Genomic DNA, 19,125 nt, shown 5'->3' on the forward strand with positions numbered 1-19,125 from the left:
TTGTAAATCAGGTATTTTTTTCGACAAAAACTGTGCACCAACAAAGAGATGTATTTACGAGAGTGCTGCCGTGCTAAGGAAGAACGCCGTATGAACATTCGAGAGTTGCCAAATTTCGTTTGATAAGACATGTATTTTTGACAACGTTCAGGCATATTTTTCCTTGAAATTTTCAGATATTTTAGATGAAATTGCGTACAAAAATGTCTGATAATTTTAGACAATAATATTCACAATTTTCCCAGTAAATTCGGTTTTAATCGGAGGAAACTTGGCAACGTCTGAAAGTTCATACGGCGTTCTTCCTTAGAACAGCAGTGTGGGAGGAGAACAGGAATGGGAATCATTCGTGCGAGGGCGAGGGGGGAGGGGGTCCACAACAAACGACATATTGTGATAGGTGTGCAGTGTGTATTGACCCTTTGACTGGAGTCATGGAGTGTAAACTGTAGTAGGATAGTAGAGAGGTCTGTTCCGTCGGCCGATCCTGATGGCAGATTGAAGATGCTCGTTTTGTCTTTCCGCCGCCAGGGGCCGTTGCCCGCGTTCCGGAGCGCCACTTAATCGCTTTTGTCGCTTCCCGGTCAAACATCCAGATTAGTTATCACAAACGCTGCGCCCGTCGTCACGTGTCTCAGGGTCCCGGGTTCGAATCTCGACCGGCGCGCGAATTCGTGATTCGTAGCTGAGATCCTATCAGCGGGAGTCAGGATTTTCAATCAGATGGCATTGAAAAGTCTCGCTTTTGAAAATAGTTAGCTGTCATCAGTTCGCTTCCCTGGAAAGCAAGTGCATTGAAAATTATATTATCAATTAACCACGATAAAAATTACATTTGCCTCGGTTTTTAGATCCGTTTTGAGACTCTTTTACTTTCGATAATTTACTGACGGAGGGTCGCATGTTAAACCTTATTTCAAATTATAACTCAAATCCTTCTTTTTTTCTTTTTTTTAAAAAAAAAAAAAAAATCCATCAAATTTTACAGAAACATTTTACTTTGACTTTATATATGATAGTGCCAATCTGCAAAATCAGTGTCTTCAGAAAAGATAGTCTTTCAAATTTTAAGTGTCAGTTATTTAGTAACTCTCCGGAGTTCCTCTTTATTTGCCATTTTTATTGTTTATCTGGATTACATTAAAAAATTACTTTTGCAAGGTGAGATACTAGAAGATAACGGGTGGCATGATTGGCTCTCTATTTGAACTCTGACTCAACCTTCAGTAATTGATCTCCAAACCTGGTCTAAATCCCAAATTGTTCGTAACCTAACATTTTCTTTTTCACTAGAAACGATCGCGTTAACTGTCTCGAAATTGATTTTTATTCATAATTATAGCAAATGGTCCAATAAGAATACAGTTTGACAGACCACAGATGCTTAAAAGTAAATGTAAGAGGTCATTTTTCCTTACTATTTTTAAGTTTTGAGATTTTTAACCCAAATCCGACCGCGTTGGTCCTCAATTACTTAAGAGTTTTTTGAGTCTATCACCGAGATTGATCCCCGCAAGTCTCTTGTCGAAATTCTAGCAATATCTAGGTCCTGACGTTAAATTTTTACACCACCTCAAATACGAGGGTAAGGCAGACTCAAGAAAATCCGAGCTCATGAGCAGTGTGCGAACATTAACTTTTTTAAACGTGACATGAACAGTAGCTTCCGTGTTTTCCGGCGGAAAATTTTGCGCGCTTAAAGATGCCGTGGTTTGCAAAACTCTCAAAAGTGTCGAGCCTAGTGGTATGGTACCTCGGCCGAGGAATCGGTAAAGACAAGGGTTTTCGTTTTTAAAGTCAAAGACGAGGCTTCATGTTATTCCAAAGTTTGGTGCGGTTTTGGAAGGAAGTGTAAAACGGTTGGTGAAAGATTCATCATGAGTCGGTCAATGTATCTCCGTTTATTCACAGTCGCTGGAGTGTAAATCAAGCAAACGATGCGAGCGGACACGCGTTGGCTATTCGGGTAAGGATAGTTATTGCCTCCATGTCTTTTTCCTCTAATTGGTAAAATTATTCAACAGTTAGATCCACCGATATGAGCGTACGAAGAGGAGGTCCAGGATGCCCCCCTAGAAATGAAAACCGTATCGGCTGCCCCCCAGAAATTCTGGATGGTGGAAAAAAAATCCTCTTCAAGGATGATTATCTCTTTTGATGTTTAGGGTCTGAAATGAAAACACCGTTCATTCAGTTGGTATTCTCTAAAATTTTCATCGTGTAAGCCTCAAAAAGCGTTCAAATAGAATTTAAATTTAAAACAATTCCCGGATCTATTGAATGCAACAATTCGAAAGTATTCTTTGCTGAAAGTAAACAAATTACCGTAATTTTTCCACAGTAATTGATGGAAAATCTGCGTCACAGAACCCACAACATGCGTCCAAATATATTTAAAATTTCGAGAATTTTCCGGGGGAGGCGGAGGCCTCCCCTAGAAAAATGACTTTCGTATGCCTATATTTCCACCGGAAAGGGAATAGTTCATTGTATCAAAATATCATATCAATTTTGTTAATTAACCTACTGAATAGGTCGGAAACTAATAAATAGACATTTATCATCTGATGATTACACGGACCCTTTTGGATGATTCATTTTGAAACTTTCTATAAATATTCCATAGGTTTTGAGGAGTAAACTCATGACATTTCAAGTCAGATTGTTTTCTAGCTTTTTGTAAAAAAGAAATAGAAATACTCGTAAAAATAAAAGAAAAAGCAGCTGAAGAGAAAAATAAGAAATTTTTCAGGTAGTTGAGTTGTTTGTGATTCTGATTAAGCGCGACAATTTCTTAAATGAGCAGGGGTGCCGCGCCGCGCCGTTGCTATCTATCGTACGGAGCGGTTCGTAGATCTTCGATTCTTTAAATATGTTTTGAGAATGCTCCAGAAAGCGAAGCGCAATATTTCACTACGAATACTCACTGAGTATGATGAAAATGAAAATTTTAAGAATAACTGATTTTCAATTCTCTTGGAATAATCTGAATAGAATATTTTACGGTACCTATATCCAGTGAATATTTTCAGAATATTCTATTAAAAAATATACAAAGTAGATTTTTCAATGTTCACGTTATATCACTTACATGTACGGTAAACTACCTACTGCCCATGCTTATCACTTTCCAAATTGTTCATTTCTTTAATACATAAATTTGAAGCTACCCAGGGCCGGATTAAGGGGGTGGCCACATGGGCCGCGGGCCGCGGATCATGGCGGCAAATATAAGGGGCGGCAAAAAATTGCAGTTTTTTTAAGTGTAGGTATAAAACAAAATCAGATTTATAAAAAAAATACAAACGTGAGAAGGCGACAAAATCCTGAGAGTATAGTAATTTCTAATTTTGTCGTCTCTTAGTGGTGCAAGAGACAGCACCTTTAATTAGTCGAGTTAAGAGAGAAACCAAACTCGCAATTTGGCCTGGAACGACCGACTTAGAGAGAAATGATGACGAGGACTCGAGATGAAAAGGAGAAGCCCTGGACGCGGCGATTGGCATGTAACACATATTGGCGCCCACAAGGCTGCACGAATACTTCACGCATTGCATCAAACACAGTGCGGTCATTGCGGTCAGCGTGAAACGCATAGCGCCTACAAGACTGCGTGAATACTTCACGCATTGCGTCCAACACAATGCGTTCAGCAGCGGTCGGCGTGAAACGCATAGCGCCTACAAGACTGTCGGAATACTTCACGCATTGCGCCAAACGCGGTGCGGTTTGCGCGGCGCGGCGGCGGAAGTTAAAATCATTGAACAACATTTATGTTTGTTCTTTCATAATTTTTTTGTTCATTTCTTATGAATAGAAGGCCTTGTCCACACAGAGATAGGTTTACGAAACTTAACTTTTACGCCAAGTTCTGTGAACTTGTGGCTAGTTCTGCTAGTGGTGTTGACAGGGTTTTCCCAAAAAATGTGTTCAACACGAGTAAATGCGTCTTATGCACCCCTTGCCCGCTGGCACGTTCACTTGATGGTTTTTATTGAGTTTCAAAACGAATGAGAAGGGGGCGGCAAAATACAGGCGGCCAATGGGCGGCAAGTAGGTGAATCCGACAGCTACCGCACCTCTAAATTGATTTTGATAAGCACGCCTTTAAATAATAGTAACACTTCCTAGAATGATGACATTTCAAAATCCCGCTTGAAACTTCTCCGTCCGTTTATATTTGTTTAAACGCTTTTAATGGATGTTAAAATATTGACATCCCTCTAACTTGCGGCATCGACATTCTCAACGAAAAATTATCACAGGTACAAAAGCTGTGAAGAAAGTCTTAAATATTCAGATCTGAGATCAATCTTGCCTCCTCAAGAGTGAACAGGTGCAACTTAGGGGGTATATGAATCAGCGCAGCTATGTATATACTTAGCGACCAGATTGACTGCACGAGTGCCAAAATTTGACGAAAAAACAAGACTAAAATAAGGGGGGTCGCTGAGAGTTCATTTTTTATCGCTTTCCAGTTTATTAATTGGCTGTAAAATGGGATGGAACGAAAACACCAATCTAACGAGGTGCGATACGGAATCTCCGCATCGAATTTAGGTCGGTCGATCTCCGAGCAACGAGGTTCGCATTAATCAGTGAGTAAAAATATCGAAAATCGAATATCGCTGTAAAGACGATATTTTCGGACGGTGTTCATTTCTGCCGCGTTGAAAGCAATAAATCATGATCGGGGCCCACTTCAAATTTTGACCGATATTTGTCGCTGTCCGTCAGCGAGCGTTTCTCTTGTTTGAATAACTCTCATTTGATCCGCCCCCGCTTGCCGCGACCGCGAGGAATTTACCAGTATCTGTCGACAGATGTATCACACCGCGACCGCGCTATACAATCCATTCTTACACGTAGCCTCATTATCACCTCTACAACACCAAGGATCTCTTATCGTAAACTTAGATATTCATTTAAGAAGATGGAAAGTCGGGTAGCGGGTTGGGGGACAGGGTCTAGGGGGAGAAGTTGAGGGGGCGAGGATGAAGGGGTGAAAGATGAAGGAGGTGAGAGAAATGTTGCATTAATTTCATGGTCATGTCTTAAGGAGTAAAGAGGCAGAGAATTAAAACATGGGTAAACAAGGCTAAAACATTAAAAACACTAAAAGGCAGGACGTTTCGAGCTGTTACCAGCTCATTTTCAGCTGCAAAAAAACACAAAAAACAAATAAAAAAAGTGGTTTCATGATAATGGCTGGGGTCAGGTCGCCTTTCAATTTCTCATTTGATTTTTGTGTTTTTTTCTGCAGCTGAAAATGAGCTGGTAACAGCTAGAAACGTCCTGACTTCTAGTGTTTCTAATGTTTTAGCCTTGTTTACCCATGTTTTAATTTTCTCCTTCTTTATTCGTGTATTCGGGCTATGTTTTTGTGCTATATCGTTATCTTAAGGAGTACACTGCCGGAAAAGGAAGTCTCTTACATCCAGAGTCCAGAGTCTCCGAAAATTTGACCAGTAAAAATACTCTTCATTCAATTGGATTTCCCTTTAAATCGAGATAAACAGAAAGCGATACCTGTTCATGAAAGAGGATTTCCATTTGATTTAAGCATCAACCCGATCGAATTAAGAGTATTTTTTCTTGTCAGATTTTTAAGAGTCTGGACTCTAGATCAAAGACACTTTTTCCAGTGTAACATTAAACGTTTCCATAAAGAACTATTTACATTAAAGTCCTCATGTGAGGGTACCTTGATTACAACTTAGAGAACTTTTAACGAGCCTTGGAGTTGATTTTGACGAAACCAGTGTTATCATCGTGATTCTTGAATATGAATATTATTGGTTAAGTCGAATACTCCGCAGCTCTAGGAGCTCCACTTTAAACTACGTCACATTGCCTAGGTAATGATAAGTAATTAAGTCATGTTGGATCTAAAATTGGCTTCGCTGAGCTCACCATCTAATCTGGCGAGGTAGTTTTAGACTGTCAAACTTAGAAAACACGTAGCAAATGGCGATTTGTCGAAATAATTCAAGCAGTAGCTTTGAGATCACTCCGCAGTTTGTGTGCTCTCAGGGAAAAAAATTCAAGTAATGATCTATACCAATATGAAAATAAAAACAAGCAGTGAACTCCAACACAATGTGTTGATAAGGCGCGTCATTAACTCGCACATATCAACCCCTTTAGTTTTCATTTACAGAGATTTCAAAAAAGGCAAGCAGCACAACAAGAGAATTCACGATCCAACAGTGCAAGGTCAACGACGCACCTTGACGAGACCGTGTATTGTGAATCTAGAAAGCTATTCGAACAAATTTAAGTTTTTTGATCTGCCTCAAGCAAAATCTTATCAGATTCTTGAAGAAAAGTGCTACGGAAAAATTTAAGCGAAGAAAGGAAAAATTCTGTCGAACTCCTAGAAGATAAAGTCGATTTAAAGGTATTTTGGGGCTAAAATACCCAAATCACCGGTATTATAAATCCCGTTATATTATTGAAAAGAGATTTACTCGATATAAATGCAATTGTATTAAATATGTCTTGATTTTTTTATTTGAAACGTCATTTCATGCAAAGAAGCTTAACCATGTCCATGCTTTATTCATTCATGAATTGAAAGTAAGCAATCCACATCCCGAAAATCTACAGATTTGCCGTTAAAAATTGCAGAAACTTGATATACCAGGTCGATGTACCCACTCTTTGAATTTACCAATTGATTTAGTGAGTGCACGTATGTGAAAGTCAAAATGCTATATAGTCATTTTGGGTGCATTCATTTTTCATGAAACAATTGTAAGTAATTTCAATCCCGAAAAACCATACATTTTCCGTATAAAATCGAAAAAATCAAAATATGTCGACTCCCTGACGTGAAAATTAAATTCTACGTGTGAAAATACTTATGTATCGATATGCTGAACAGAATGCCCGCCTCTCCTCGTAATTTACAAACCGTTCCTATACTCATCTCAAAAATTTTCTCAGAGCTTTGTGTTATTATCGGCTTCCATTTAAACCCCGGTTTGATGGCCGATTCGGCTGCCCAAAAAGCAAGCCATTTTTGAAGGGCTCTATGAGAAATTCGTGATATTATCAGCTCTCAGGAAATCACCCTATGGGTAAAATTGCTGGTATAAATTTTCGAGAGCTTAAAATAATCGTATTCAAGAAACTAAGGCATTAAACTATGGAGTCAATTTCGTTTTAATAATGTAACGGGATTTACTTGTCTTCAGGTCAAAACTCATACAAGGAAGCCCCTTGCAAGAGGCTAATTTTTTGTAATTTCACTCAATTTTTTCTCCTTTTTATAATTGAATTGCTTGTCACATTCTGAGGTCAATCATATTAAATTGTAATTTATACATTTCTTTTTTTCCCCCTTCATTTTATTTTTTGTTTGGAGAACTTTTGTTGATTTCTTCGGATTTCGAATACTGTAACTTCTCTTCTATTTGGCCGATTTTTATGAATGAGACCTCTTTTAATTCGTGTTTCAACGGAGAGTAAGGAAAAAATTGCTAAAAACTCGCGAAACAATTTTTTTTGAAAATTGGGCGAATCCTAGCGTGACGGTGAAATGGTTAATGAAGCGTAAGTAATTGGGCGAGGGGCTGAGGATCCCGGCCTAGCTTGGCGACCGTCATTAGCTATTGTTCTTAGAGACGCCGACGCAGTGATCAGGAGCGTGGGAAAGAGAGGGGTAAGTGGATTCCTGTATGAGCCACGTTTAGCTAATGGTCTAATGAGTCTCGAGGCTCATCACAGATTGCACTTACACAGATTGCACTGTATTTCTTAGTTTTAATAAGAAATAAAATATAATTCTGTAAAATTAGTAAATAAATACCAAGACATTTATTCAGAATGTCAAAGACTTTTTTTTTTTATTGGTATTTTAACAACAATCTACAATATATGTATTCAGTTGACTTTGGATAGGACGCCTCACAAAGACTGACTGAAAACTTTTTATTAACCTCATATGATAAAAATATTATTATCAGCTGACACTGACATTGTTGTCAGATGAACAGCTTTATCAGAGCACGGGTACCAACTTTTGAAAAGTATAACAGAGGTTTGGAGATCTGTCAAAGCAACGTTTTGAACAAAACGGAGGAGTTAAATTCTCATTCCGAGAGTGCCGACCTGCTCAGCCATCCTCGAATCAGTTCGCTTGATTCTGCTTATATATGCATATTTTAAATCAGCGCGTCGTACTCTTAGGCTTTTTTTAAGAAAACCAAGTAACGTAGACTCTTGGTATTCACTGCACATAAACTAGAGAGCCCCAGAATGAGAAACAACTTTAAATCATAATTATTGACGGATAAATAAACTTTTTACACGCTTTGGAAAATCTCAGAAGTTCGCGGTAGTCACTTTTCGGTAAGGAACTAAGGGACTCGGTTATTGTATCGAGCAGGGTTCGAAACGATCGCAAAGGCGGTATACTACGTATACGCGCCAAAATTCATCAAAAATCTGACAGCTTTGGTCACCACGAAATCCGTCAACCGAACCTGAAGATATAAATAAAGATATTGCGATGAGTCAAAAACATATCACAGTTCCGCAATATCGAGTAGAAAATACCACATTATTTTCTTTTTTTTCTAGAGTCACCCCCGGTCTCGTAAACGAGCAATCTCCGGAGGTTGTTTTTACGACCAATCACAGGTCGATTTCTCATAACTACAAACGCTTGCCTAATTTGCTTTTTTTTACGATCCACAGGCTACCCTCAACATCGATAAGGAACAGATGGCGATGAAACTTCCGTCATTGGTGTAAAACGTCTCTGATGCTTCCGTGCTCGGGGAGAACACTGTATGAGCATTCACACGTTGCTAAATTTCTTTCTAAAAAACTAGATTTTCCTAGACAACGCATGTGCATTTTTGGTGAAACACGCGAATTTTCCTGAGACTTCATTTGCACCTTCATATCTAGTGCCGCTGAACATATCAAGACAAATAATTCATCAAGCTAAAAAATAAATATTTTTCTAGGGGAAGGCAATATAAAATGCTCATCCTGTGTTTTTTCTTAACACGGTATAGCAGGGGTGGACTGGCCCAGGGGGCAGTCGCCCCCTAGACTTGCCAAAATAGGTCCTTTTTGGCAAGTTTTAACATACATGGAGGCTGGAGGGTCTTTTTTTGCTCTCTCTATGAAATGCCACTGGGATATCTTCGAGCCCATTTTGATCATTTGAAACAGTTTCCAGTTTAACCGCAGTTTTCAACATTTTAGAGATTCTGCAAGTGCCTATGATACGACCCCATGGCTACATATAATTAGGTGTTGATTCGGCACCTCAAACTTTTTGCCTCTGCAAGAAAAACTAAATTACAAACTTCTATGATACCTACTTCTTATCGGCCAGCAGCCTGATTATTGAACTTTAGTGTTTGTCGGGTAGACATTGATGACATAATTTAAATATTTAAAAAAGTTAAAACGGTCTCTTTCAAAAATTATGGATTCAAAAACGTCTCGATCAAAAATGAACTCTAGTACTACGCGTAATGTTTTACAGACACTCTGGAGACCCCATTAAAATAATAATGTGTTGATTTTGAGAGTCTTCCAACTTTTGCGAAACCCTCGAAGTGTTTTTCGATGGAGACTTAGATATTATAGAATTAGCAATGATCAATAGTCCCAGATTTTTCAGAGGAATATTTCAGAATTATGTAGAGAGTAACACTTCCTAAGCAGAGGTTTAGCTCTGATCAGAGACAGTTAGAGGTTGGGCATTATGAGCTCTTTCTTACTTCTTGCTCTTGTGGAAATTACTCACCTACTCACGTAAATCTTGGAGCTCATAATTTTTAACTAGGCTGCTGTGCGATTTTTCACCCCATCATTAATTCACAGGGCCGCCTATACAGGGACGGGAACCATAAAACTAGTCGTAAAATAAATGTACCTTTTAAGCATAATTATCTTTGAAAGTTTGTTCCTGGAGAGGGGTAAAAGTTAGGGGTGTGTGTTTCAATATTTTACCAGACGCTCGCTACTCAAAAGTTGCTTCATAGTTTATGCGCAAGAAATCTTTTTTCCACCTTTGCTTTCTGCACACCTTTTTTTAAAGGTCGCTCTTCGCTCCGAGTGAAACCTACGAAGGCTTCACAAAAGGAAACTTGTCATAAGCCCGGCAGCGATGAAATAATTATATTCGTGTTTCCTTTGTTGTGAGCGGAATATACTATTGGAGGGTAGGGTGTACAGAGAGAGCGAATATGGCAGGAATTGAACAACTTGGACAACCAAGTAAAAGGAGGGACATAAAAGACAGCTTTATGCCTTGGAGCATTTGAGTTTCCTTTTTTTTACGTATTTGCATAAGTTTGTTTGTATTTTGGCTTTCCGGCAGTTTCGTAGTCCGTAACATTTTGCTCCTGGCGTTTCAAGGGTCACACTCAGAAATGAAAGGGCGATTTGGCAAGTCTTGACATTTATTCGCAATGTGAGGCGTTGGGCAAAATTACCAGCTCCCTCAGAATATTATGACCGTAAACTTAATTCAAGATGTGTGCTATCCCTAAAGTACGTAACGCTTCGAGGCAGTGACGTGGCGTGAATTGCGATATATCGATCGATATGTAATTTAAACCTATGGTACAGAATCGATTATCAAGGTGTTCGCTGCGAACACCCTGTTTATCAATCCTTTTCCATAGATTCAAATGGCAGATCATTCGATATATCGCAAAGCACGCCACGCCACTGCTTCGAGGAGTTGGCGAAGCTCTGTGCCATCCATAAGCAGCGTTACAGGAGTAGCAGTTATTTGCTCAACATAACGTCACATAGCGTGCAGGAAGTTTTTAAGAAATTTAACTCGATTTTTGAGTACTGAACTTTAAGTTTCCTATATATCTTTCGTTACTGAATTCCATTGCTCTTCTATCTCGTTCTCTCGAGCAAAACTACTAAATCAATTTACATGCACCGTTTTGCGGCGCCCATGGGGAAACCCTGGTAAAAATTGGCGATAGGAGCTGCATGCGTTTCAAAATACCATAGGAGAGCTTATAGCCGACTGAAGAAGGCGATAGAAAATCATATAGCTAGCTGTAGAAAGTGGATAAAATTATACGGCCGGGCTACACGAAGCGATAAAAAATTATACAGCCGGGCTATAGTTCCTATCGCCGGGCTTTACACTTTATCGCCTGGCTATTGCTTTTTCGCCATCGGCTAAAAAAGGCTATACGAAATTGTGTGCTTTGTAAATCCTTAAGTTTGTACAGAATCACCTTAATATTTACAAAACGCACATTATATTTTCCTTTACTACATATTTTTTTCATCAATTAAAATTAGAATAATCCATACAGAGTGTGCAAACATTTCAAAGTCATGAGTTGAAAAACGCTGACTCCACAAGATTAAATATTAGAGCCTAACACAAAGCGGAGCGGCGGCGCACCGGCGCCTTCAAACCTAACAGGGATACTCCACGCATTGCGCAATGCGTGAAGTATCCCTGTTAGGTTTGAAGGCGCCAATGCGCATTTGGCGCTGGCTGACCGCCCGCCGCGCTGCGCCGCAGCGTACCACGGCGCTTGAAGCAACTATTTCACACCAGAGGTATTGCACAGTATCATACAAAATTGCAGGCGCTCCAACATCTTAGCAAATGTCAGGAATGTCAGGCATCCTTCAAAAGAACGGAGCTTTCCTCGCAAAATAAATCGAGATACTACGGCCCAAAAAGAGAGCGGTAGTCCAAAAACTCACTAAGTCCTAGCATCCGTAATTAGTAACGTTTAGCATACACTTTGTCGCCAGGCTGTTGCTTAGTCGCCATCGGGTATAAAAGGCTATAAGAAATTGTGTAGCCGGCTATAGAAGCTATTGGAAATCTAACAGCCGGCTGTAGGTCTATGGTATTTTGGAACACAGATTCTATTGTCAATTTTTACCAGGGTAAACACATCGGGTGAGCAGTCAGAGCTTGTGTCATGTTGAAATATCCGATAATTCAACCTAGAGTCCCTTTATACTGAGAGTCAAGACAATTTGAATCCATTTCTGATTGGTTCCTGTATGTATTTCAGGCCTTCACAGTGTCACAAACGGGAATAAATATTACATTTTCACCGATTGCAAATATTATAACCTAGAATGGACCATGGAATTACGGGTTCGGCAAGGAACAAACGGAATGAGAGAAGGCACGGAGAAAGGAATTTGAGAATGGGCCGATCAAAGATTACGAAAAACGTTCAATTTCTGTAATCTTTATTCCCGTTCAGGACTCCATGAGGGGGTGTTGTCTTGACTCTCAGTATAAAGGGACTCTAGTTCAACCCTGCTCTGAAAAAAATCGCTCCATTGAGAATTTTGCCTTCGAGGTGTAAGATCTCTTTTCTTGTGGACGCTCACAATTAGTGTTCTCGTTCGTTCTCATCGATTTTGAATAAGAGAGTCCTAGAGATACGAAAGTGCTTTGCGTATTTTTACACCCCCAATGGCGATTTACAGTCAAGAGTGGTAGAAAGTGGTTAAGAGGGTCCGGGTTCATCTCTCCCGAGGAACCTTATCAACGAATCCGAGCAGTTTTTTCATCACATGCACCCGGCCGATCCAGCAGAACCTCGCTTAACGACATTCATTAAAAGTGGGTGACTGCAAATTATTAACGAAAAGAGGTCTGCAAATTGTTTGAGTAGGAGAGATAGGGGAAGGGGGAGGGAGATATTCAAGCCACCCCCCTGCCGGTCTTGTACACGCTAAGGAGGAACGCCATATGATTTTTCTAACGTTGCCAAATATGTCTTTTTATAGAACATGAATTTCCCCGAAATATTTGTAAGAATCCCCCACTCTATTTCTTAGAGATTTGTGAATGAAATTCCATTTTAGGTGTCTGAAAATTTCAAGATAAAACACAAATTATAACTTTTCTCAAAAATATTTTATCGAGGGCATATTTCTCAATGATGTGATTGTACAGCGTTTTTCCTAAGCTCGCACTTAAGTGAAGTTTTTTTCTGCTTATCCAAAACTTATCCTTAACTTATCCTTAAACTTATCCGAAAACTTCAGAGATCCACATGACTTCAACTTCGGATCCCACGCACGAAAGTTTCTTCTCCGTTGTTGATCGATCGCAGTAGATTCTTCGCCTCAGATTGTAATAATTTCATATGCAATCTTGAAGAATTGAAAATCCCGCATGTGCCGTGTTTTTGCTCAACACGACAGAGTATAACGGCTCCTTCTCAGAATAAACAAAATGAGATCATTATAGTCCGTTTTTACTTGGTTAGTGTAATTGTTGTACCGCTTCTGCACACCATAACGTATTTTAGTGCATTTGAGCAAACCCCTGCCTCCGAATATTTTTTATGAGCCAGAGCTCTTGAATGCAAACAAGGCGTCCTCCAATTAGTTAGGTCTGACTCAATTTATTTAGACGTCGTGTTTTCTTTTGGTTAGCTTCAGCGATGTGTATGTACTTGGGCTCCGCGAAACGCAGCAACCTTTTGTTCTTGAATAAAAGCAGGAGAAAACCGCTCACAGCATTGCATTGCACAGTAAGGCAGAAATCGACCCCGCGAACATATGCAACACCTGAACATAAAGGAAACACAGGAGCAAGGAAAGGGAAAACACAGGACGCGTTTCTCATCTCGCGCTCTTGCTGCACTCGCATTTGGACGTAAGTATTTCTGTCAAACGGAACTATGTGCATTATGACGTGAGCCCTGAGACCAATCACAATATACGTATAACAGGGCTCACGTCATAATGCACTTAGTTCCGTTTGACAGAAATGCGTCCATTTAAAGGCAGAGGCGAGAGGGTGCAATGCCTGATAAAGAAAGAACCGTTATAGAGGGCAGCCTGGTTTATCAAACAGACGATCTAAGATTGAAATATAGTCCACAGTTGAGTGGTAATGACATCACCGATGCACCGCAATCGGCCACGGTAGCAGCGGATGGGCGTCTGTGAATTCACCTTCCCCGATAAATCACTGGACGGACCAGCTATCATTGTTGTGCATTCGGGTGAAAATCCACTTGATTCCTCTACCCAGCCAGAGGCTGGAGCTTGCATACTTTTTCTGCAAATGGCAACTCCTTTCGAAAGCCATGGACTTACAGCGGGGTCACAATGTTTGTCCACAATCGTAGATACAATGTAGGTGTACACATGTACTCGCGCGTTCCGGCAAGTGACGCTAATGGATCAAGACGAAAAATATAGAAAAATGGGGAAGTAAAATATTAATTTTCGTAAGAGATTTAGACAATGTTGGTCGGACTCGAAAATTTTTGGGGCGCTGATACGTTTTTGGGGCCCCTCCTCTCGGGTGAAGCCCCTCTACCTGACCTAAAGCCCTCCTTTATGTGAGTTTTCCAAGTTTAAGAGGGTCCCAACAGGAGTCCTGTCGGGGCCTCCTGAGCCACCCGTCAGAACTTCTGTGGTGCTGAAGCGGTGAAGCGCCCTAGCATCCCTGGCCAGACCGCCCCTGGATTTAGAGAACGTCAAAGTATCGGAGTCAAAAAACCAACAAATTTGATGCAATTTCTAATGAGATTTTGACAGTAAACTGATGGCGTAAGAGACGCTAGGAATCTAGTTCTTGTGTCTTACAAGAATGCCCCAGCATTTGAATTGGTCTATGTGAAAACCAGATATCGACGGTGAAAGTCGGTAATCACATAACTCGGTTTGCGACGTCGCAGACTTCCTGTCATACTTTTTTTTTCAAACGGAAAACTACTCAACGGTAATTCTTTAAAACTGCCGTGATTTTTCTTCTATGTGCGAGGAAAATTCTGCAAAAACTTCGAGGAATCATGTCCGTTTGTTCTCCTTTAAAAAAATAACATAGTTGCGGAGATTTTCAGACACCGCAAACGAGTTATGTGATTGCCGACTTGCACCGTCGATATGTCTATCGTCTGATAAAACCTGAGCCCCTTGAGAATGCCTGTTTTCAGAGCTCATTAAATATTGGCTTAAAATCGACCGACTTACTGATGCTATGCACAGCGCACGCTTTTAATGCTGACGAAATGAGGAAAAATTGAAAGCTGGGGTCAACTGCTGTCGTACTCGTTGTAAGCCTCTTTGCGCTCATCAAGTTGGCGGACTTGAGAAAAAAGAGGGCACTCTGATGAGGGAGTCGAGGAATATTAGGCGGTGGTGAGGTGCTCTACACCAAAGAGCGATATAATGTAGAAATATGCCTTAATTTTCCTCCATTAGTCTCCTTTTCCCTCTCTTTGACCTTTGAGTTCATCATTCTGCGTAAATATGACCTTTGAAAGTTTCCTCAGATACGTCTTTAGCAAAGTCACCAATTAGTGGGACAAAAAAAAATATTTCATCAGAGGTATAGGTCCATTCTACATATGAATCAAGTGCCACGTATGGATGGTAAAACTGCAGAAATGCGTGCATCGATTTGCGGCGTTGCAGACTTCCTGTCATACTTTATTTCTTGCATGGAAAACCACTGAAAGTCATTTTTCCTAAAACTTGGGTGATTTTTTTTGTTCCAGATTTACCTTCGGATTTTGGTTATTGATTCTACTTGAAGCGGAAAAAATCGTCTCAAAAATCAAGCATCACAACGAGGTGAGCCAGTTAGGTATTTTACAATAATGAAATATTTTTTATATTCAACGGGTTCTTCTCAGTTTGCAACCGGTGAAACGCGCGCAGGTCGTGCGCCTGCTAACCGAACGAGAGACGCAAACAACTGAAATCCAAAATTTTGGCGGATACAGCAAAATAGTATATCGACGATGTAAGTCCGCCACGTATCTCGTTTGCGATGTTTGAGAATCTCCGCTCCTATTTTATATTTTTAAAGGGGAACAAACCGACATCGCTCCTTGGAGTTTGCGCAGAATTATCTTCGCGAGAAAAGACAAATCACGGCAGTTTTTAAGGATTGCCGTTGAATACTTTTCCATTTCAAAAATAGCGTATGGCTGGAGGCCTGCAACGTCGCAAACCGAGCATTAAGACATGATCCCTGAGACTCATAAGAATAAATGCATAACACGGCTCACATCATAATGCACATAGTTCCGTTTGACAGGAATGGAATACGTCCAAATGAATCGGAGAAGAGCGCTCTGAACTAAGGCTTAGGCTTCCACATCCATTATGACGCCAGTGGCGTGGCATGAATTGCGATCCATTGATTGTTATGCCATTTAAACCTATGGTAAAGAATCGATTATTAAGGTGTTCGCTACAAACACCCTGTTTATCAATCCTTTTCCATAGGTTTAAATGGCATAACAATCGATACATCGCAATTCACGCCAAGCGACTGGGTGACGCCTCACGTGCAAGTGTAAAGACCTCCAGCATTTTCGGAGGTATTATTAAAAATGCAACTTCTCATCGTCCTACAAAAAATTTTACGGCCCTTCATCAATTCAATCACGTCTGCGAGACTAACACAGTCCTTTCAAAATAATGTTGTGCAAGAACCTATGCAGCTGGAGTGACATCGTGAGATTTCAGCTTTGGGAAGGGGAGGGGGCATCACATTGGGTTGTCGTAAAATCAGCATCGAATTGTAGCCCTTAAATTTGGAGCTGCTTCCCGAAACGATTCAGCGATAACGGTGCAATTAAGTGTTATACAGGAGGTTTTCTATCTGTTCTTGCCAAGTTTAAGTGAAAATCGTTATATCTCTCTGTTCTGGATTACCACGGAGCCCACGTTACGTTACATAGGTGGGTGGTTTCACGATAACTAGAATAGTTTTGTCGCCGTAACAGACAACACATTTTCCGGTCATATTTTTAGTAGAAATGATAATCACTCGAATTTTTTCGCATTAATCTTCAAACGGTTACGGATTATAACGCTTTTTAATGATTTGTTACTCTACTTCTCAATTAATATTATTTAAATTCCGGAAATGTGATGTCTGCTACGCGATAAAAAGTCGGCGTAACAGGCAGTACATTTTCGGCCATCTATATATCAAAATTGAAAAGTAGACGAGCGATAAATCTTTGAAAAGCGTTATAACACGTAACCCTGTGTAGATTAATGCAAAAAAATTTGAGTGATTATCATTACTACTAAAAATATGGCCGAAAAATGTGTTGTCTGTTACGGCGACAAAACTATTCCACATACCGTGAAACCACCCAGGTACATACTACACGAAAATTGAGGATTAGAGTCAAGCGAAGTATTTATCGAAACAATGATACGACTATTCGTGTTACCCTGTCGTGCGTTTAGTATATCTGGATTACTGAAGGCACATTTTCGCGATCGGAACCACGTCCATCCCCGCCACTGGTGAAAAACGACATTCACCGATGGAATCCAGCTCGTGTTGATTTACTTCCGTGGATTCCGTTACGATCTTGAAAGGAACCATGACAGGACCAGCTAAAAATCAGTTCCCTTCTGTTAAAGGACTCTGTTCGATTTATGAAAATATAGGAAGGAATTCGTCACATTTAATCATTTTAACTAACTATTTTGAGTTATAAAGTCAATGAATTTGGTTTAAAGAAGTTTTAAAGCGTGTCTCACTTGATGATAAGCGAAAATTCTGTTAGTGTAAGCTATTTTTAAATACTGGAACGTTAAGAATCTCGAATCGATTTTCTCAAAACGGGTAAAAGCGTGTTTGTTCCCCTCTGCGAAATGCGAGCCATCTCGTTCCAGCTTAATTTGCTCGAAGGTTGCCGCAAATTGGACGTATTCCTGTCAAACGGAACTATGTGCATCATGACGTGATCCCTGTTATACATGCATTCTTATGAGTCTCAGGGCTCATGTCTTAATGCACATAGTTCCATTTGATAGAAATAGTCCAATTGTCATCGGATTTTAAAATGTTTTACTCGGAGCCGCTCTTTTCGAAATTGAAGAAATTAATGCCACTTGTCGAATTAAACTGCATTTCGCATAAGGAACTAAAATCTCTGGCTAATCAATGAAAGCACTTCATCGCATAGAGAAACTAATGGCACATATTATGTTTTTAAAAAAAGCAAAAAACTTTTAGTTCCTCGCTGCAAAGTGTAGTCCAATAATAAGTCGTCATCGTCATGCGTCTAACGGTGAGTTGTAATGTTCCTCTCCGGGAAAAATAAGTTGATGTTCCAGTCGGCAACCTAACTCTGAAACGCATTAAATTGACTCCTGCTTGTCAACTGTTTTGCGAGATCGGGAGTCAATGGCGAGAGGATTTGTCGGGAAGCGACATTTATGACAATTCGAAATTTTAATTGTTTTTCTTACTATGGAAGATTTATTGATGGCCCACTTAATTTCGTAGTCGCGTCGTCGGGTGCAGCGTCAACCTCTCTATACAACCACCATAAAAATCAGGCAACTCGAAATAGTTCCTCTTTCCCTCTGTTGCCACATTTATAAATAGTATTACAACATTACATCTTTCAATTTTTCCTCTTTAGGCCATACTAGACTACTATAGGTCAATATCAGTTGCTGGCAAGGTTATAGGACATTTCGTCAATGATTTTTTGTTCGCGCACCTGTTTTTTCCAGTAATTTACGTCCACGCGTTTTTTCGGCACGGGAGTTTTGGTCCACGTGCCAGTTGAGACCCAAAGTTAATTGGCCCACATGTAAATACAAACGACAATTGCTCACGACGTTTTTGGATGAAAATATATAATGTCCTAGAAGAATGAGGGATTGCTTGTTTTTTTGTTTGGTCTGTTTGGTCCAGCGGATAATAATATATAGTTGAGAGTTTTGGTAAAAATGGGGGAGCGTCAATTCCATGAGACAAAATTCACTAAAACTTTCTACACCTCTTTGGTGTAACAGGACTTAAATATCTTTCAAGAAATTCCCTCTTTGTTATACCTGAACCGGATAAACCTCTATATTTGCCTCAGCTAAAGGCTCTTAGATTTTTCCTGTGTACGATAAGTATCTTGATTTATTTTGAAAGGAAAGATCTGTACTTTTAAAGGATACCTGTCATTCTTAATACGTTCAATTTCGTATAATACTGTGCAATGTGTGCAACACCTCTGATGTGAAATAGTTGCTTCAGGCGCCGCCGCACGGCGCGGCGGGCGGGCAGCCAGCGCGAAGCGCATTGGCGCCTACAAACCTAAGTGGATACTTCAAGCATTGTGCAATGCATGAAGTATCTACTTAGGT

At 40.0% G+C, this 19,125-nt stretch overlaps 1 protein-coding gene across 1 annotated transcript in view; it reads left to right on the forward strand.

Annotated features, from left to right (window-relative positions):
- The first annotated feature begins 455 nt into the window (after positions 1 to 455).
- The window catches only part of LOC109034583 (thrombospondin type-1 domain-containing protein 4), an 80,430-nt gene continuing 61,760 nt past the window's right edge, over positions 456 to 19,125 (forward strand). Inside the window, exons 1-3 of the mRNA XM_019047813.2 lie at positions 456 to 785; positions 1,537 to 1,966; positions 15,501 to 15,576. Of these exons, the coding sequence (XP_018903358.2) occupies positions 1,938 to 1,966; positions 15,501 to 15,576 (105 nt within the window). The 5' untranslated portion in view covers positions 456 to 785; positions 1,537 to 1,937. The remainder of the gene's footprint in view (positions 786 to 1,536; positions 1,967 to 15,500; positions 15,577 to 19,125) is intronic.

The sequence above is a fragment of the Bemisia tabaci genome, chromosome 1 (genome assembly GCF_918797505.1).
Source record: "Bemisia tabaci chromosome 1, PGI_BMITA_v3".
Lineage (NCBI taxonomy): Eukaryota > Metazoa > Arthropoda > Insecta > Hemiptera > Aleyrodidae > Bemisia > Bemisia tabaci.